Raw genomic sequence first — 16,285 nt, 5'->3', positions numbered from 1 at the left:
ATTTTTTTCCTCAGGGAACTTAAATAAGACAATACAAGGACACCTTGCTAATATATAAGAAACAATCAGCTACCAGCATTATGTTTTTAAAGAACAGTGTCCATTTCTCTCCCCCACCCCCACCCCCTTGATGTTTTACAGGGTCCTTGTGCTGCAGAATCAGAACCAGCTCTTTTGCTGGGGAGCAAGCAATTTGGGCTTTCGAAAAACAGTCACATTGCAATTGCATTTGATGACACCAAAGTTAAAAACCGGTATGTATTATTCTGAGGTATTGAACAAGAACTGTTAAATGGAAGCACTGAGTATTTGCATTCAATCAGGTTTAATCAACTACATTTATTAATCATTGAGGTTTTATTCTATATTCACTGAGTGCAGTAAAGAGTAGAATTCTGTTTTTTGGAGCCTGAGGAGCCCAGGTTAGGCAATCAGTGGACCTGGAGAGCCCTCATGTCTGAGAAGGTTTGTGCTACTTCCATGGAAATGTGCCCATGATCTGATGTCACTTAATCTTAGAATAAGGATGCTTTGGTTTTCTCTTTTAGTTTTGTATGGTTTTCTTTCACAGCCTCACAATTGAATTTGAAGTGCGAACTGAAGCTGAATCAGGCCTGCTTTTTTACATGGCTCGGATCAATCATGCTGATTTTGCTACAGTTCAGCTGAGAAATGGATTTCCTTACTTCAGCTATGACTTGGGAAGTGGTGACACCAAAACCATGATCCCCATCAAAATCAACGACGGCCAGTGGCACAAGGTATTAGTCCCTGGATGTTGGCAGTGACCTCAGATGAGGGGATCGGGTGCTGGTGGCCCCGTCCACCTTGCCCTGGTGCCGGTCTTAGTTTGCCAGTGCCAACACTGACTCTGGTGTTCCTGCTGGAATGGGGAAGAGGCTAAAAGTAAAGCAAGTGCTTTATATAACTGCCGCAACCCTGGAAAATGTGATGGGAACTGGCTAGGTTTATATTTGACCATTTATTGCCTTATCAAGGTATTACAGGGTTCCATCACTGATAAATAAAGCTGGGGTTCCCAGGCATCTGTCCACAAACTGGGGCCAGGCAGTCGAAGACTTTGCCATTGCTTTTAGTGAGAAATACAGGGCAATGGATTGTGTTGATCATAAAGCTCTGTTTATTCCATTTAAAGGAATAATATTTATTCTGAGTCTATTTCCCTACCTTTAAGGTGCTAAAAAGCCCTCTCTTTGATGAAATAATATTTGACAGAATTAAATGTTGGCAACATGAAGGTGGGCCCCCAAGACTTTTACCCTCACCCCCATCCCATACCAGGGTGTGAAAGCAAGTGTCTGGGAATCTCTGCTACGTCATGTTCAAAGGACTCTAAGGTTTCATTTCCATCAACAGTTATTTGGAACAACTTTTAAAATGTTGGCCTCACATCCAGAAACTGGTGCTGTTATGGGCACAGAAGGCTCATTTACCAGCTTACTGTCGTCTCTGGCATGACTGCAAATAGTTAATATACTGCCTGATTGAAACAAAAACTCAGAATTTGTCTCTGCACCTGTGATAGCCTGTTAAGTAATGCTTCCCCATGTAGACCAATAAAGTGTTCAGTTTTCAGAGTAGGGTATCATCAGCTGTTGGATTTGATATATTAACTTACTTTGACTTGTCATCAAATAGAAAGTCAAAGAATCTGAAAAAAAAAAAATGCAAAGTCACCCAATTTTTTACCTTGGAGATAAATGGAATCTTCATATCTTTGCGTTTGCTTGGAAGCTAATGACTAGCAAACGCCAATCCTTATGAAGAAGGTCTCATTAAGTGTTTATTCTCATCTCTGGCTAGCAGAGTAATAAACATAAGATTGAAATAAAAAAGCATTGTTGGGTTACAATGAGGCTGAGATTAAGAAAGGAAACTTAAATACTATAGTCAGCCAAATTAAGGAAGGATTTTATTTTTGAAGGTTTTTAAAAATTACTTCCCAAACCAGAATAGATATGTGTAAAGTAAGATCTTATATAACTCTAGTCTTAATTTACTCTAGATTCATTTTTAACAGTTTTATTCACATACCATACAATCCATCCAATCTAGATTCATTTTTAAACAATCATTGTACTCTAGCATTTGACAGGCCTACACACTCATTTTCTTAAATTCAGAGTCTGAATTCTTGTAGTAAAGCCTGTCTTCACACTCTTACTTCACTCCCCCCATGAAGGTGATTCACCCCACTGCTGTCAGTTCAGCATCGGTCACCGTCCCACCTTCCCCCCTGACTTCATACTGATCAGCTGCTACAGAAATGTTTGTGCAGCCTGGATATGCTGCTTTTCCTTGCATTCTGTGTGAGAGGGGCCTGTTAGGCAGAGTGTTCAGCACATCTGAAATTGAGTGGGTTAGCCCAGGCTTTGCTCAATCAAACTAATACACTTTTAAAACTGGACATTAGTTTTGCAGCCCACTAAATTCATGACAGTGCTATTAGTAGGCAAGGTTCCTTACAACGTGTCTCCCTCTTGGTACAGAAGCACGCTTGTCAACCTGTAGAAGAGTCTTCAGTCTGAAACTTACCCAGGAGAATTCTGTACTCCTTTGGAGGTGATAGTCAGGGAGAGGACAGTGTTTGAAATATTATGTAAAATACATCTAATTCAACTTTTATCAGGGGCTTAGCTCATACTAGACACTCAATATAAGTTATTTCCCTTTCCTTTGGGGATATCATAAAGTGTATGCCTTGTTCTCTATGCTGCTTGAAACCATCCAAGATTGGCATTAACAATTCCTCTTCTTTTCATAGATTAAGATTATGCGAATGAAGCAAGAGGGAATTCTTTATGTGGATGATGCCTTCAACAGAACCGTTAGTCCCAAGAAAGCTGATATCCTGGATGTTGTGGGAATGCTGTATGTTGGGGGGCTGCCCATTAACTACATGACCCAAAGAATTGGTCCGGTAAGTGTCTGATTGTTTCTTTGTTGCCTGAATAACTGGCTGTTACTTGTTTATGTGTGTATTTTGAATTATTAGATCACATTCACCCATGGTCACTTAGTGAATAGGAAATGTTCTTCTCTAAGAAGTGAAATGTTCTTTTCTAAGGGTTTCTAGATAGATTTGACTCTACGCAGCAATATCACAGAGCAAAGAACGGACCCTGCAGCCAGATTCCCTCAGTTTGAATATCTGTTTCACTTTTGACTAGCTGTGTGACATACATCAAGTTACTTAACCTTTCTTTGACAGAACCCCCTCATTTGTAAGAAAAGGTGATAATAATACCAAACGAATAGAGTTGCTGTAAGATTTAAATGAGGTTAAAGGGCTTGGAATTGTATTTTTTTAATATAAAAAGCTCAGCACAACAAGGAAGATGATGATGATTGTGCTGTCACTGCTGTTTAGGACTGGAGAGTTAGAGAATATCGAGAGATGCAGTATTTAGATTACAGTTATCCAATATTGGATTCAGAACTTAAAATTTCCCACAATTTTGTGAATCAATATTCACAAAATAATCTGTTGTCAGACCATTGCTTTCTGGTTTGCCTTGGAAACCATTATCCTGAGAAACACAGCAGATCAGTGCTTGCAGAGAACTCACTACAGACAAATGTGACACTTTCCTATACTCAAATTCAAACTTGAGGTGACACATACAGATTTGTCCCTTCATCAAAGACAGTTGCCCATGATAGTTGCAATTCTCAGCATTCAGCGTTACTTTTCTTTTATAACTATTGGATGTGCTGCCTAGGCCTATTGAAAGTGAGAATCTTTGAAGTGAGAGGGGAAAAAGTGATGAACTTGAGTTGCTAGAAACAAATGAAGTATAATGGAGCAGGGTATGACTGATTTACGGCCAGAGTCCCTGAACCATAAATGTTCCATGCGAAGTTTCAAGTTTTACGTGTATTTGCATTTTTGTAGGGCAGAGTTCACTGCTTTCATTAGATTTTCAAAAGGAAGAAGCACTGGACCGAACCCAATCATCTTTTGAACATAGAATTTGAACATAGATTATGACAAAATGTATATATAGTAACATTAATAAACTATTCATAAAACATGAAATTAGGAACATGAGAGGCTAACTAAAAGTTAAGACCCCTATACAGGGCTAATAGCTCTGTCAAACTAGTGGTCCTGTTAGAGACCTGGGAACCACCCACAATCAGAACAATCATATTCCGGCTAGATAGATACGTCCTAGTTGAAAGGCAATGACACCCCAGGTTGTGAAGCTTGGGGTGATGGCACAGACCCAGGCAGCCTTTGAGGTGCCCCTGAGACAACTGACAAGGGATTACAAGCATAGAGCAACCCACAAATGATTGCCTGCCCCAGAAAGGCAAAGGTCTATACGAGCCTTCTATTTGTTTCTTCTGACCTGAACATTTAGGTGACCTACAGCATTGCTGGCTGCATCAGGAATCTGCAGATGGCAGAGGCCCCAGCTGATCTTGAAAAGCCAACCTCCAGCTTCCATGTTGGGACATGTTTTGCAGATGCTCAGAACGGGACATACTTTGATGGAACAGGCTTTGCCAAAGCAGGTGAGGCTCTTCCATTTCCTTTCTGTTGAATATTAGCCAGATTCAAATAATAACTTCTTGCTTGTGCCAAAAAAATAAAAGTCCATGGTGTACTAACCCAGGATCTTCTAATTTCACCCAGAAATGAAAACTTATAGAGGTAGTAAAAATGCCTTTTAAAAGTTATTGTAGCTGATTCTGATTAGAACTGAGAGAAGAAATAAAGTAAAAGCCTACTTGAGTTAACCCATCTCCATCATTGGAGATCACTAACAACAAAATAAGTATAATTCTGCAACAGAGCCTATATGTTTACACTATGTATTTTATTCATTTTTCAGTTTTCCCTGTCTATCTTTCTAGATATGAGATACCAGTTTTCTTTCTTCCTCTTCAATTCTTTGCAGGCTCCATTTCATGACCCTCCCATACAGCACACATATACTGGTGCCCATTACATGTCACTGGTGATGATCACTGTCGCCTTTCCCTGGCTTTCTAAGTATCCCCTTCATCTTTCCCAGTGAACATTTCTAATGCAGGTCTGAATCACTGACAGTGAATATATAATATGGAAAGGAAAGTAAGGAATAGGCTCTACATAAAAACCAAAAACTATGACATTAACATACTTTAAGATGGACTTTTTAGTCATGTAGTTGTCATAGACACCTGCATGCATTCATTAAAAACATAATAGCACCTACAGGCAAGTTATTATGGGGAAGAGAGAAGTAAATAAGTTGTCATTCCTTTGTTTGGAATAAATCAGTAAGATCCTCAAAGATCATAATTGAAATATAAAACTATAAAAGACATACAAGCAAACTTCTGTGAATACTTAGAAGAAAGATTAATTTCAGTTGAGGAAATCAAGAAAGATCTCATGGCAGAAGTGACATTTGAACTAGGATTTAGAAAATAAGTTGTGGAAGATGGAAGTAAGCACAAGACCCTCCCACAGAGAGTATGGCTAAAAAACCAAACCCAGGCAAAAGTAGAAAACAGAAAACCCACAGGAGATGTTAAATATCAAAATATTGGGGGTTATGTTGAACTCCAAATTCCATGCACTGTGGAAGTCCAAATTCTTCCCCAAGATACCTGCACTTCACAGGGAGCTTACATTCTCTTGGTCAAATTTGATGACACTCTTCAGCTTCGATAGTTCGTGGATTGACTTGCCACCCTGCCTGGGCTCTGCAGGTTCTGTATCTAACTACACCAGAAAATCAGCCACTTCACCAATGTCCAACAACTCCATCACCCTTTAAATACACAGTGTAATACAATTTACATGAGTCTTGGATGATCTGAGGATAGGTTACTTCACTGAAAACATATAACCTATTTAAACCTTGAACATCTTTGTTTTTAAAAGCTTTGCAGCTACCCTATCACTGGGGTTTTCCATAGCCTGTTAACCCTCTATCCCCAGCTAAACTGCCTTATGTCAGCCCTTTCTTCTCCTTCTTTGGAAAACAGAAACAAAGTCTTTCTGCTTTATATTGTAGAGCAATTCAATTTCTTCTACTCTTTACTCTTAAAATCTGTTCTAAATCCACCTTTACCATTCCAAATCCATCAAGGTTCTCAGGAGAACAAAGAGCCCTTCATATAACAAGTTCCACCCTTCTTTGGAGATGATTGTGGTTACACATAGCTTTTATTTTTTCTATTGCCTGACAACTAGAAGACATGAAGAAAGTTGTTGTGAGTTCTTTCCTAGTACTCCATGCAATTGATGGGGTCTAGTATGGACCTTAACAAATCACTTTGTTTCTCAGAGGCATGTCTTAAATATTTGTTAATAGAGTAAATAAAATGAATGAACCAGATATGGAGAAGTATAAAGGAAAGACTGAACTGGATGAACTTGAGAAGTCTATTTCTGTTCCAGAATCTTCCCATTCAGATAGTACTTGTAATTCCTCTCTTTATAAATAAAATGTTTGGGAACTTTTTGAACCCTTTCAGGTCATTGTGGTATCATTTTCAGTGCCCCAGTAAAATTATACTAAATAATCACTGAAATACTTTATTTAATCCAACAGAGACTTCTATCATAATTCTACCAGGCTGGTGAGACAATTTGAGTCAACCTCATTGTGTGTTCATTCATTCATTTATTCAGCAAATATATATTAAACCTCCACCACAGTGCCAGATACTTTGCTAGATGCTAGGGATAAAATGGTGAGCAACATAGACAAAAGTCCCTGCCTTCAAAGGATTTACCTTTTTGCAAAAAAAAAAGGCAGCTGAGAAAGTAAGCAATAACTACAAAGAGTGTCAAGTAATACAACAGTGGAAATACAGACCATGTGGAGTCTGTAACTTCCATCCTCACTATAATTGGCTAACATCTGATTTGAAATCTAGTAAAACCATCACATTATATAAATTTGAAATAACATTTCCTAACCTCTAAACCACAGTTAAAAACAAATCTTCATTTTGCAGTTGATGGATTCAAAGTAGGATTGGACCTGCTTGTAGAATTTGAATTCCGCACGACTAGAACCACTGGAGTTTTTCTGGGAATCAGCAGCCAAAAAATGGATGGAATGGGTATTGAAATGATTGACGAAAAGGTAAGCGTAAGGAGTCCAAACGATATCTGGATCTGTTCATGAAATTGTTGTTCATATGCAGAAAACTCAATTCTGAGTTCTTTGGATTGAAGCCTCGCTATGTTCTTTGTTGAGAGAAAGCTAGATTGTATCTTTTCATCCTTCTGGATTATCTCAGTTAATGGGTATTTACAGCACAATTAGTCTGTGTGCTAATTCCACAGTAAGCCAATTGTGCTAATAGGAAACCAAGTAGTTTTAGACCTCAGGCGCTCGCTGTGCTGCTTATAAAGCACTGTAATTCTCTTCCTTATGAACACACAGTCTGTGAAAGTACTGATTCCAGTGGAAAAAAAGGAAGGAGCTTAGGTCGTCTGAGCTAATCACGGTAGGCAGCTCTCAGAAATGAAGGTGCTCAGCCCACTTCATATAGGTTTCTCCATTTTTATTTAAAAGTGTCCAGATATCATTACCAAAAAAAAAAAGAAATTTGTGATAACAGTGTTTTGCCAATTGGCTCACAGTGGATGATTTAATTCAAAATACGTCTTTCGTCCCTGCCTGTTAACAGCAGTCTATATACATTAAGAGGACTTGTTTGTGGACACTTTGTGCTCTAGGGAGAAAGTACAAAGAGGAAGCAAATTAAGAAAGTTCACAAGTCTCCTAGTTGGCTATTTAATAGGAATCATAGTTCAACTCTGTTCATATTTCCATTCTAGGGGTGGCATTGCATCCCAGGAAGAAAAACTACATAACAACCTATATGCACTTTCCCTTCCTGCCCTCCTGCCTTCGGTCTCCAGCCCATCCTCAAAGGCAGTATAAATATAGCAAAAAAGATCCCAGCCACCCAGAAGCATCAATGGTGAACATATAAGCAACATTTAGTAGTTTTCTCAGATTTCAAAACACACTTCCGCTACATCTTGTTTGATGTAATTCTCATCACCTGCTCTACTTGCAGTTACTATGAACATGTCGGTGTATCAAGTTTCCCTGACAATGCATGTGGATTTCTCACCAAGTCCCCTTCATATGCAAAATCCTGTTACTACAAACTCCACCCCATAAGTAAAACTATTAACTAATATTTATATCACCTTATAGTTAAACTTTTCTTACACTTTTTTCTTGCACTCTTAATCTTCGTTTTAAAATCCTATTTCTTTTTTCGTTTTACTTTGTCAAATATATTGCCAAATTGTTCAATATGGAACAATTTTAATGCTTCAGTATGTTTCCTTTCTTCATCAGCTTCAAAAGAATTCTGTAATCTCCAATTTCAAGGACCTTTCCATGTTACCAAATACAGATTTTTCTCATTTAGACAAGAATTTACAATCTATCATCTTCACTGTTGGGAATGTAAATGGCCTTCTAGTTCAGGGTCTTTGGCACTGCTGATATGAAGCTTGCCCCTAAAAGTAATTTGTGTAATTCTTAACCCTGTGTATAAAATGGAATCCATGTAGGAAAAAAATGCAGTTAAAAGATCAAAAGTTTAAATTTTTAAAAAACACAATAGTCATCCTTTAAAATGAATTTGTAAACCCAGTTAGTGAATCAATTTAAACAATACCTTTTGAAAAGATTACAAAGTTCACCAAGAACTCAGGAAGAGCTGTATGCACAGGATAAGTATTCTGCCTAGTGTGTATTAGGTCCTTTTCTTGTTATCTGTTCTCAAATTGGATTTCACATTTTCTGAAAGCAAAATTATGTCCAGCTTCCCACATCTAGCCTATTTCCCCCTAACAATGCCCACAAGCAAAAGACATAACCTGTGACTCCTAGTGATTAAATTTGTATTTTAATTTCTGTCAGATATTTTAATTTTTCATTATGGCCCAATTATGTTCACTTCAGACTACTCCAGTCAGTATCTCCCCTAGAGACTTGATCATTTTTACCATGCAGACCATCATGATATCCCTCTGTGACCATCTGTGACCATTTAATTTCCTACTTGCTAGCTGATGTTCCACGTGGACAATGGTGCTGGCCGATTCACCGCTGCCTATGATGCGGGGATCCCAGGGCGACTGTGCGATGGGCAGTGGCATAAAGTCACTGCCAACAAGGTCAAACACCACATTGAGCTGGTAGTGGATGGGAACCGGGTGGAAACCCAAAGTCCAAACCCAGCGTCAACGTCAGCTGATACCAATGATCCAGTGTTTGTTGGAGGTTTCCCAGGTGAGTGCTGGCCACTCCAGCAAGAGTATCTTTGCACTGTTGTGTTAGCGATTTTGAAATATTTACATTTTTGTGTGTGTATATTATATATATGCCCAAGAATGTGTGCTTAAGTGTACTTGCTTCCTAGGTCCAGAATCTGCTCCCATAAATAATACCTTACCTAAAATTCCCAGTGTATAAAATGAGCATATTACTTATAGAAACCACATGGGACTCAATTTTTATGACAGCCCCCAAAGTTTCATTTGTGGGGAGATTGAGGCTAGAGGAAATGAATTTGGCTTATTAAATATACAAGGCATTTAACAGAAATTGGGATTGGAGTCAGTGTTCTTTCTGATTATTTTAAATTAATATACCAGAGGAATCATAAAATGTTATGGAACTTATTTCCTCAGGTTCTGGAAATAATTGGGTTAAACGTAGCTAATTTCTCCCTTAGGTTATTATAGAGTTTATATTTATATTACAAAAAAAATGCAAGCAATAAATCTGCATCCAAAATTCCTCTCCAGCACATTAAATAGAGCATGGGAACCACAGAGAGTTACCTAAAGTGCCCATAACCAAGAGTGGCCAACTTGAGAAGTAAGCCAAGTGCCCCATTACAGATGCTGCAATAATACAGGCTCCTGAAATGGTCTTGCATCTTTTTGTCGAGAGAAGCTTTTTGTCCACATTTATATAAAGCTCCTCTGCTTAACAAAACAAACAGAATATATACTCAGTGATGGTTGACTGAGGAAAAGATACAGGAGAGATAGGGAGTGATTTAGAGCTCCTCTGGGTTTTAAAAACACCTACTTCTGCTTCAATTAGGATACACCCCCAGTTAACAAGAAGTATATAATTTATTTCATTCACAGTCTACCTCATTTATGAAATGGTATCCTACTTAGCCCCTAGGAAGCCTGCTGAAGAAGGGATCTGCTTCTTAATAAGAGGAAGACAATTTTGCATGAGTTTTTGACCAACTTAACCTTTTGGAATATATTTTCTATACTGTAAAAGTAATAAAGTCACCTTTAAAAACCCATATCCTAATTCAGTATTTAGAGTTTTGATCAACCACTTTATTTCATTAAATAGAATTTGATAGTTTTAAGTCACAACTGTAAATTAGATCATACCAAACCAAAGTCTTTGATCTTTTAAAAATATAATACTAGATGTTTTCATATTTCATGATACATAGCTACAAAAGAGTTGATACTGTTCCACAAGTTCAATTACTAAGAACAAAAGTCATTAACCTCACATAAGACAGCCTTCCAATATAATCTTGAGCTAACAGCTGACCTTGAGAATTCGTTCTTACCATATAGCAGCACCATTTCTAAACTAAGCCCTCTCTCTTTTATTTTCCAGTTGGCCTCAACCAGTTTGGGCTGACCACCAACATCCACTTCCGAGGTTGTATCCGATCCCTGAGGCTCACCAAAGGCACGGGCAAGCCGCTGGAGGTTAATTTTGCCAGGGCCCTGGAACTGAGGGGCGTTCAACCTGTATCATGCCCAGCCAACTACTAAAAATGTTTTACCCTGAGATGTGTCCCTGAAAATAAGTATATCAAGTGAAACAAATATATTTTACCTATGTATGTATGTTAATAAAAGTAATTTGTGCACATATATTGAATTCTTTCCTGTATTCAAATGGTGCTAATCCAGATCCCAGACTGAATTCTAGCTCGTTCTTTCTCAAGTCCGTGAATATTAAACCAGTTATTCCATTCTAAATAACTGCTTGTTTTGTGTGATTTTGAGAATAAAAGGCAGCTGACCCATAGATTGTTGAATTTGCCCCATCCCAGAGTCCTCTCAAGAAGATTTCAGATTTAATTTATGAAGGCAATTTTTTTTTAACTTACCCAAGTAATAATTTTTATCACCCTTTTCCATATATGTTGGCTTTGGCTTCCTGTCCAGGCCACTGAAAACAACAGTGAATTTGGATGGGAGGAAATCAGCTATTTTATTCTCTATGTTTGTGAAAAAATTAGCAAATCGTTTCCTTGATCCAGGCTCATTATTAGAGAGTTAAATTAGCTATGTGAGTGAATACCTTTCTATGCTGAAGGTAGAGAGTACAGATCAGATACAGGGTAAAGAGCTTAACTACTTCATTTTCTTGTTAGATAATGAGTTATAGACTTTGGGGAGATTCCAGAACCAAGTCTCACAATGACAATTAAGCATACACTTGTACTACAGTATCAAGGTTTTGGGCTCTTTAAGTTTGCAGTGGAGCTCACAATCTACTGGCAAGTGGAGAGCAATGATGCCAAAATGCATTTGTACCTACTGGAGAACAGAAATTTCTCTGGTAGAAATTTAAAGGGCCCACATCATTAACCTTTGTTGTAATTTGTTGTAGTTTAACCTAAAAAAATGCATTTATAAAAAAAGAAATCCATATTTTGCACTCCTTTTGCCCACTACTTCGGGGTCTGTGAAAAAAACTAGCCTAGATTTTATTCACCAACTTAAGAAGAAAGCATTTCATGTGCCATTTTCAGAAGAAATGGCTGTGGTCTAATAATGCTGGACATTTAAAAGAACAGGAGACTTCCCTCACAAAAGAAGAGTAATCCACACTGATCATGTTATCCATGAGGGGAAGGAAGGTGCTGTTTCTAATCAAGGTGTTGGCTGACACAGTCTGCATTTTATCATGGGCCAGTTGCTCAATACAATTTGGCCACACAACTTCATTTTAGAGCAATAATTCTCAACCTTGGCTCCATTTTGGAGTTACTTGGGAAGCTTTAAAATAAACTGAAGCCTGGCACAGTGATTCTGATTTGGTTTAGGATGTAGGGCAGCCTTCAGGATGGTTAAAAAGCTCCTCAGACAATCCCAATCTGGAGCCAAGGATGAGAACCCCTGTTCTAAAGAGAAAAATTGTCTACCACACCACCGAAGAGTTGTATAGTCATTAGAGAATCATACTGTGAACTTTGTCTTGACCATTTCCTCACACAAAAATAATATCAAATCAACTTAATGCCTTGTGTCCAGCCTTTAAGCAATAAAACTATTTGAAAGCCAGAGTGCTTTGAAAGTGAAAACATCACTTCTGCACTGAACACTGACATAATTTGGGGGCTTACTCGGGCTACTGAGTGAGGTAAACAGGAATAAATATGCTAAATACCTTTAATTAAAAGCTACTGCCTCCTCTCTGGGCTCGGAGTTAGTTTGCAGCAACATGACAAAGTGCACCAAAAAGGTCTGAATCATCGGTAAATACGGGACCCGTTATGGGGCCTCCCTCAGGAAAACAGTGAAGAAAAGTGAAATCAGCCAGCACAGCAAGTACACTTGCTGCTTCTGTGGCAAAACCAAAATGCAGAGAAGAGCTGTGGGGACCTGTCACTGTGCAGGAGCCCCTGCCCTACACCACCACCTCTGCAGTCACCACAAAGTCTGCCATCAGACGACTGAAGAACTGAAACAGCAGTAGAAGTGTCACAATCTGAAACATCTCTAGCCTATAATAAATGGGATAATTTATGTAACACCTTGGTTTGTTAATTGCTTTTATTTGACATTCTGATTTGCATTGCCTTAATTTTGCTTTCTCAGAGGAGACTCGGAAATGAAAGTCATTCTAGTTTGTATTGGAAAAGCATGCTGAAATGGCTATCCTAATCCAGTCAAATGATGACTTGACATAAGAATATAATAAGGCTTATAGGTTAGGTATGTGTTTTAGCTTTTTATAAATTATTCTTGCCATTTCAATTTCTTTGAGATATTTTGGTATACATTGTGCAGACTTACTTTTAAATCTAAAGGTTTTCCAGCTAGCCCTAGATTGAGCCATATTGAAGTGCCATCTTTGCAGGGAAGGGCTCTTAGCCTTGTTTTGCCTAGAAACAGTCAAATTCATATGGTTTAACCTAATTCTTGTAATCATGTCTGAGCTTGCTGTAAACTGGTGGACGATCACACCTTTCCATACTGTCAGTCCCCCTGCCACTCTCTCCTCCCCAAATTCTCCTGGCCTTAGTGTTATTAAAGCTGTTTGGATTTGTTTTTTTAAAAAAAGCTAATGCCTTTCTTTCCTGAATCCCACACAGAAAGAAACAGCAAATTTGAAAGCAAAGGCACTTAGTTAGCATTCCTATCGGAGTCAAGTCCTGCTGAAGTCAATTTGTAGGTAAATGCCTTAAAATGTTAGGATTGGAAAGGACCTTTGAGATCCTTAAATACAGTGATTCTCAATCCTAGTTATACATTAGAATTATCTTGGGCACTTAAAAAAAATCACACACACAGATGTCTGGGTGTCACCCCAAACCAATTAAATTACAACCTTTGTGTAGAGCCGAGGCATTGGCATTTTCTACAAGAAGTCCAAGTGATTCTAAAATGCGAAGACTGTTGAGAATTCCTGGGCTTCTATAGCCTCCATATTTTATGGGCAAGAACTGGAGGGAACCCAAAGAGATTTGATGGCTTACTCAAAGTCCCATGAAGTTTTCCAATGTAGTTCCAAGAAGGTTGCTTCTAAAATCCAAGCAGAATTTACCAAAACAGAGTTTTGGCTTACAAATTCAGAGACAAAACCCAAAGTCCAGAGTGGCCTATGAATTTGAACAGACAAACCTGATCCAAATTTCAAGATCAGAAATAATGAAATTTTCTATAGGGAAAGTTTCTCAGCACATTATAAATTAATTTTCTACCTCAGAAGGCAAATAATTTTTATCCCCAAACAAGACAAAATTTTTCCCTCACTCAGCTTTATCCCCTCAATAATTTCCTCACCTCCTGCCACCCACAGCAACCAAGGAAAAAAAAAAAAAAAAACAGAATGCTTTTCCTTTATTTTCCAAACACCCACTCCTACCAGGTTGTCAGCATTCTGCTTTAAGAAGGTGCTTTGCACGTTAGAGGAAAAACATTTGTGAGGGGGCTTTTATTGAAGTTACCATGGTGAACACCACTGATGAAGGAAAATAAAGAACATAGCAGATTCCAGCTCCAAATCACCAGAACACTGCCAGACACTTAAAGCTTCAATTAGCGTTTTAAAAATCATAACTATTTTCTTTGTCTTTGATTGAGCATATTGTCCCCAATGACAGAACCCTTCTAGATTTCCTGCTTAACAAGAAAGGAAAAACTACTTTGACAAATTGGAAACCTCTTGATTTTAGGGGGCTACTGAATTATTTTGTGTATAAAATGGAGATCTATGACTCATGCAAACAAAACACAGTAGTCAATTTTCACAAGTACAGACTACAGTCGTCTTTTTCACAACCACTTATTGTTGGTGCAACTGTTTAATCTGTTTTTTAAATCTCTGTTTCATCGAGAGAGATACAAATATAAATATATGTGTGTGTGTGTATATATATATACACACATACACACACTTTATGAATTCTTGAGACTAAAATTGGCACATATCCTAGACCCAGGGGGAAGGGAAGGGAAGGGGTACACCAGACTAGGTCCTGAATTTTAATATACAGGTCTGTGGCTCACTCACTGTTTGGTATTCATGCCAGTTGCCTAGTGAGCATGATATCTATGCCCATAACTTAAGTGAGCCTTTCTTCATTAAAAATATTTTAAAATAAAAATACCTAAAACATCAGCACATTTCAGATTCCTTGAAGGGTGATGTATATCGGTGCAATCAGTTCTTTTGATCAGTGACGCATTATCACTTGTGTAATGATTAGAAAATGTTTAAGAAAGAGAAACTGAAAGAACATTATGACATGCTTAAAGTGAGTATTTGGTTTTATATGTGCTTTGAGGATATGAGTAAGAACTACTTAACAATTATAAATCAAGAAATTATGTTCTATTCGATAACAGCACTTCTTGAACTTTTCAGTAGAATGGAGTCTCTTGAAAGGAGGTTTGGAGACCTGCTCACTCACCCTTGGGCTCATCAAGGGTCAGTTTGGGAGGATTGTCTCCCAGGAGCCCAGTGATGCTGCAGGCACACACTTAAAGATATAAGAGGTGGTAGCCATGGAGGACATGAGAAATTAGATTCTGGATATATTTTGAAGGTGGATAACTGTCTCCTGAAGTATTGCCTATGGAGTGTGAGAAGATAAGGTACAGATAATTTCTTATCATTGGAAAGGATGAAGTAGCCATTATTTGAAGGGAGGAGCGAGTAAGCTTTCTGTGGAAAGAAAAACACAGAGTATAGTTTTAGACTAATTTAAAATGCCAAGGAGTGGTGGCAAGATGGTGGCATAGAGAGGAGTGGAAGTTAGTTAGTTCCCTATAACAACTAATAAACAATCAAGAACAACCAGTAAATAATCTGGAATAACTGCTGGGGGACAACTGTGACTGTACACACATTGTACACCAACCTGGATTGGGAGGAAATGCTGAAATCTTAGCATAAATCTGTAAGTAAAAGCTGCAGAAATGCACTGGGAGCCCCCTCCCCCAATGGCAGGCCAAACAGCAAAACCTCACTGTGATAGAAAGTAGCACTCTCTGAACAAGTGAATATACCTCAGTCCAGCTCCAACTGGGGTCTTAATTACCAAATGTGGACTGCTCAATACAAGCTACAAATCCCCAACAAGCAGACAGGCTTTTAGTGACAACTGCCCTTAAACAACCAAAAAACTCATCTGTACTGAGAGGGGAAGCCCAGAAGACCAGGTGTTACCTCTGGCCGATGAGCAAAATTGGGGGTGCATGGACAGGCTCTGAAAGTGGGCTTTTTGCCCCTTTGTCTCTCCCTCAACGTGAGCAGCTCATGGAGAAAACCTCAGCCATTTACATTTCGAGAGCTCTGACCCAGACAAGGGTGGGGATAGCAGAGTCAGAGAGACAAAGAACCTATGTAAATGCAGACGATAACTCCCTAGGGGGTGTATCTTCCCTGAGAGGAAAGAGGTGGTGCCCATCTCTACTATTGGCCTCTGTTCTAGTTTGCTAATGCTGCCAGCATGCAAAACGCAAGAATGCAAAACACCAGAAATGCATCAGCTT

General features: G+C 38.5%; 1 protein-coding gene and 1 pseudogene across 2 annotated transcripts in view; both read left to right on the top strand.

Annotated features, from left to right (window-relative positions):
• LAMA2 (laminin subunit alpha 2) overlaps positions 1 to 11,035 on the top strand; it is a 535,576-nt gene extending 524,541 nt beyond the window's left edge. For both annotated transcript variants that reach the window (XM_037842983.1, XM_037842982.1), the window contains 7 exons: positions 142 to 254; positions 572 to 761; positions 2,786 to 2,941; positions 4,389 to 4,542; positions 6,985 to 7,115; positions 9,071 to 9,293; positions 10,665 to 11,035. In XM_037842983.1, coding sequence (XP_037698911.1) covers positions 142 to 254; positions 572 to 761; positions 2,786 to 2,941; positions 4,389 to 4,542; positions 6,985 to 7,115; positions 9,071 to 9,293; positions 10,665 to 10,825 — 1,128 coding nt within the window. In that variant the 3' untranslated portion in view covers positions 10,826 to 11,035. The remainder of the gene's footprint in view (positions 1 to 141; positions 255 to 571; positions 762 to 2,785; positions 2,942 to 4,388; positions 4,543 to 6,984; positions 7,116 to 9,070; positions 9,294 to 10,664) is intronic.
• Positions 11,036 to 12,506: 1,471 nt separating this feature from the next.
• On the top strand, positions 12,507 to 12,750 carry LOC119540483 (annotated as a pseudogene).
• Positions 12,751 to 16,285: the final 3,535 nt, after the last annotated feature.

This window comes from Choloepus didactylus, chromosome 7 (assembly GCF_015220235.1).
Source record: "Choloepus didactylus isolate mChoDid1 chromosome 7, mChoDid1.pri, whole genome shotgun sequence".
Taxonomy (NCBI): Eukaryota; Metazoa; Chordata; class Mammalia; order Pilosa; family Megalonychidae; genus Choloepus; species Choloepus didactylus.
The sequence above is the reverse complement of the archived record's forward strand: the minus strand, read 5'-3'. Positions and strand labels throughout refer to the sequence as shown.